This window comes from Neomonachus schauinslandi, chromosome X (assembly GCF_002201575.2).
Source record: "Neomonachus schauinslandi chromosome X, ASM220157v2, whole genome shotgun sequence".
Taxonomy (NCBI): domain Eukaryota; kingdom Metazoa; phylum Chordata; class Mammalia; order Carnivora; family Phocidae; genus Neomonachus; species Neomonachus schauinslandi.
The window spans coordinates 84,651,185-84,654,926 of record NC_058419.1 but is presented as its reverse complement, the minus strand read 5'-3'; the positions used below and the strand labels follow the sequence as shown (position 1 = coordinate 84,654,926).

The window sequence follows — 3,742 nt, the reverse complement described above, 5'->3', positions numbered from 1 at the left end:
GACCGGGGCCACGAGAAGTCGGACCGGGGCCACGAGAAGTCGGACCGAGACCGAGAGCGTGGTTATGACAAAGTGGACAGAGAGAGAGAGCGGGACAGGGATCGGGACCGGGACCGGGGGTACGACAAGTCAGACCGGGAAGAGAGCAAGGAGCGGCGCCATCACCGCCGGGAAGAGCTGGCCCCCTACCCCAAGAGCAAGAAGGGTAAGCTGGGCAGCAGGGCCAGGACTGAGGCAGGTGAGGCGCCATGGGCGTGCCATGTGGGGGAGACCCTCACTTTGCTCCCGTGATGGCCTGAATCCGCGGCCTGGGGCACGGTGCCGCGGGCCACACAGACATGTGCTCCATTTCTTCCTGGGATGGGGGAGTTTGGTGATCGGGGCTCCTCGTGCCTCTACCGAAAACCTCACTCTGCCACCTCCTTCCTCAGTGGCAAGCCGGAAGGATGAAGAGTTAGACCCCATGGACCCCAGCTCATACTCAGATGCACCTCGGTAAATGAGAACCCCTCACAAGCCCTTCTCTTTGCTCGTGACTCCCTTGCGCCGGTGACCATTCCTTTCCTCCTATTTCCTTCCCCCATGTGTCAGTTGTTGTAGTAGAGGGGAGGGGGGAGAGAGGGGAGTGCCTACCACATCCCATATTCTCAAGCCCTGACCCCTATTTCCTAACCTCCGTCTCACCCCCAGGGGCACATGGTCAACAGGACTCCCCAAGCGGAATGAGGCCAAGACGGGTGCAGACACGACAGCAGCGGGGCCCCTCTTCCAGCAGCGCCCCTACCCGTCCCCGGGGGCTGTGCTCCGGGCCAACGCTGAGGCCTCACGAACCAAGCAACAAGACTGAGCCTCCCCGCCATGCCACCCCCACCGCCCCCGGGGGTTTTTAATAAAAGCTTTTTGATGGATCGTGCCCATGAGGCCTGAGTGCTTCTTTCCCATGCGCTTTTGAGGCTTCCCAACCCAAGCCGGCAAGATACGAAACACATTTTATTGGCAAAAACTCACCTAAGAAAGTATGGGAGTGGCAAGGATATGGGGGTGACGCGGGCTGGAGGCCGAGATGGGTCCTGTCCATGCCCTCATTACCAGAGTTTGGTTGTGTCCCCCCTGCGTGGGAGCAGGGTGGGGGGGTGGGGGGGCCAGGTTGGGGGTTCAGTGTCTACCTCCCCCCACCCCTAATACTGATCAGAGTTTGGTCCTGGTTGGGCCAGGGCAAGAGGGGAGAAGGAGGCCAGGCCAGCGTCTTCAATCCCAGCAGCTACGAACCCTTCACCTTGGTGAGCAACCTGTGGTAGGAATGGGGAGGAAGAGAGAAACACAGACAGCTGGGGAGGGGGGGGGGGGGCTGGCAGGCGGGCGTCCTGAGCAAGCGAGGGCGGCAGTTGTGAGGCTGGTAGTCCTGGGGTTAGTAACAGAGCCCACGCAGACAGTGAGTCCCCTGGGTCAGAAAGCTACACGTGGACTAAATAAATACAACATCTTTATTTGGCATTGGGTCTCCTGACATTTGTTCATTACAGTTCCTTAGAAAACAAACCAAAAAAATCAGAACAACTTAATCAAAAATAAAGATCCAACGACCCTATTTACATAGAGCAAAGACAGCCCAGGCATCTCCCGCGCGTGCGTGTGCGCACTCACAAATGCACGCATGCACACGCGCGCATGCACACACACACATTCTGGGAGACAGTTAAGGGGTTAATAAGCTTTGGGGAGTGCAGGGGGCAGGTTCCACATTTCAGCGATTTTAAGACACCCTCACCCTATCACAGAGTAAGGGTGCCTCATCCAGCCAGTGCGTGATCAAGAGTGGTTGGCAGCTTTATCTTCCCTCTCGGGATGTCTCGGAAAAGAACCCTGCATCCAGCATCTGACAGTGTCTTAGATTCATTGAGATTCAAGCCACTCAAGGACCTCTCCCACCTGCCCCCCCCCCCCCGGCACCCCAGATCATTAATTATCTGATTATACCACAAATTCCCAAACCACTAAAAAACAGATGGCCCCTACCGCACCCTCCCCTGGAATGGGCTGATGCACATCCCAGCTCCCGCCCCTGCCTCTCTCCTGGGGGGTGCCCACAAGAGGCCCATTTCCAAGGGTCTCCTGTCAGGGAAGCTGCCCCAAGGCCACACACACAAAAAGACCGGAGCTGCTAATGCGATCCATTGTGGTTGTGAGGGAGGCCAGAAGGCCTCAAGCTACAGGAAGCTGAACCCCACAGGCGTCCGTCACTAAAAGAGCTGTAGGATTTTTGTCCAATTTGTCCTTACAAAGGTGGAGGGACTGCTGGGAGGGGCTCTCCCAGGCATGGAAGACAGGACACCTCCAGCTGAGGGCAGGCAGGCAGGCAAAGAAAGGCCTTGAATGACAATACCGCCAGCCCAGCCCCCAGAGGGGTTGACTGCGGCAGAGGAGGCAGCTCTCAAAGCCCCCTCCAGGGGAGGGGGGCTCAGTCTGCCAGGAGGGGTTCCGGTGACGCCCCTCCAGAAGTCTCTGCGACCTGGGAGAAAACACTCTTCCAATCCCAGAGGAGCCAGGCAGTGGCAGCTTAGGTCCCTGCAGATGCCCAACACCCTCCACCCAGCCCCCTCCCTGTTGCTCCCCCCCCCACCAGCCCTCACTTCACCAGCACTGACTTGGGCAGAAAGGGCTCCGTGCTGAGGTCTCCGCGATGGGAAGACAGCTTCGGGGGCGGCGGCTGCCCCGGCGGCTGCTGGTGAGGGCAGGGCCCCGAGGCGGAGGCGGAGGCAGGGGCTTTGGCGGCACCTCGGGGCAGACTGTAGAGGTAGACGGCACCGATGACCAGCCCAGCACCCAGGGCGAACAACGGGTCCACGTGGAAGCCGAAGAGGCGGACGGAGGCAACAGTGGACAGCACGATGGACAGGGAGGTGGCGAAGCCCTTGAGGATGTTGTCGGCGTACTTAACGACAACAGCCACCAGCAGCCCGCCAAAGGCCTGGTTGAGCACCACGCCCCAGACGGCTGGCGTGTACCCGAAAAAGAAGCCGCGGCGGGCCACAGCGGTGCCCTCGGCCCACCAGAGCCCCACCAGGCCCAGCGCCGTGCCGAAGAGGCCCAGCTGCAGGTTGCGCAGCCACACAGAGCCTGAGCTGCCCTTGAGGATCTTCTCGAAGTAGACGCCCGCGAAGCCCGAGGACAGACATGAGGCCACGACGGCCGCTAGGCCTGCCCCGGGGTTCTGATCCAGTGGCCGAGGGCCCCCACCGCCAGCTTGCTGTGCCTGGACGATGGCGACGCCCGTGAAGAGGAGCAGCAGGGAGGCCCACTGCAGCCGGGAGAGGCTGCGGTTCAGCATGAGCACGGAGAACAGCGCCGTGGTCAGGATCTTCAGCTGGTACGTCACCTGCGTGCGCATGCAGGCGGGAGGCACTAAGGGCTGTTCCCCGCCGCCCTCCCCCATGCGCCCGGTTGGAAGGACAGGGCGGGGCAGGTGACCATAAAGCTACCCAGCCCTTGGCCACTGACTGGCAGGCCGCCAAACAGCCCTGCGGTGCCTCCCAGAAAGTCCACAGCTCCGCAAGGAAGTCCCGGGCCACACCCAAGCCCGCGTCCCAACCCCATTTTCCGGCTGTGTGATGAGGAACAAAGCACCTGCCCCGTCTCGGCCCAGACATCACCATCTGTAAATATAGCTGTTGTCTGTGAACCAGCTCATGCAGCAGGTGAGTGAACGAGTGACAGGCTCTCTGACGAGGGCGGGGGGGGGGGG

At 60.8% G+C, this 3,742-nt stretch overlaps 2 protein-coding genes across 4 annotated transcripts in view; one reads left to right on the top strand and one right to left on the bottom strand.

Moving 5' to 3' along the window:
* Positions 1-916, top strand: part of PQBP1 (polyglutamine binding protein 1) — a 4,029-nt gene extending 3,113 nt beyond the window's left edge. Inside the window, exons 5-7 of one of the 2 annotated variants that reach the window (XM_044911556.1) lie at positions 1-205; positions 432-495; positions 691-916. The exon at positions 1-205 is cut by the window's left edge and continues 65 nt beyond it. In XM_044911556.1, coding sequence (XP_044767491.1) covers positions 1-205; positions 432-495; positions 691-847 — 426 coding nt within the window. In that variant the 3' untranslated portion in view covers positions 848-916. The remainder of the gene's footprint in view (positions 206-431; positions 496-690) is intronic. The other variant, XM_044911557.1, reaches the window with a different exon arrangement.
* A 59-nt stretch (positions 917-975) lies between these two features.
* The window catches only part of SLC35A2 (solute carrier family 35 member A2), an 8,948-nt gene continuing 6,181 nt past the window's right edge, over positions 976-3,742 (bottom strand). The window contains exons 4-5 of one of the 2 annotated variants that reach the window (XM_021678858.1): positions 2,646-3,376; positions 976-1,289 (exon numbers count right to left, since the gene is read on the bottom strand). In XM_021678858.1, coding sequence (XP_021534533.1) covers positions 1,262-1,289; positions 2,646-3,376 — 759 coding nt within the window. In that variant the 3' untranslated portion in view covers positions 976-1,261. Of the gene's footprint in view, positions 1,290-2,626; positions 3,377-3,742 lie in introns of those variants that run through there. The other variant, XM_044911676.1, reaches the window with a different exon arrangement.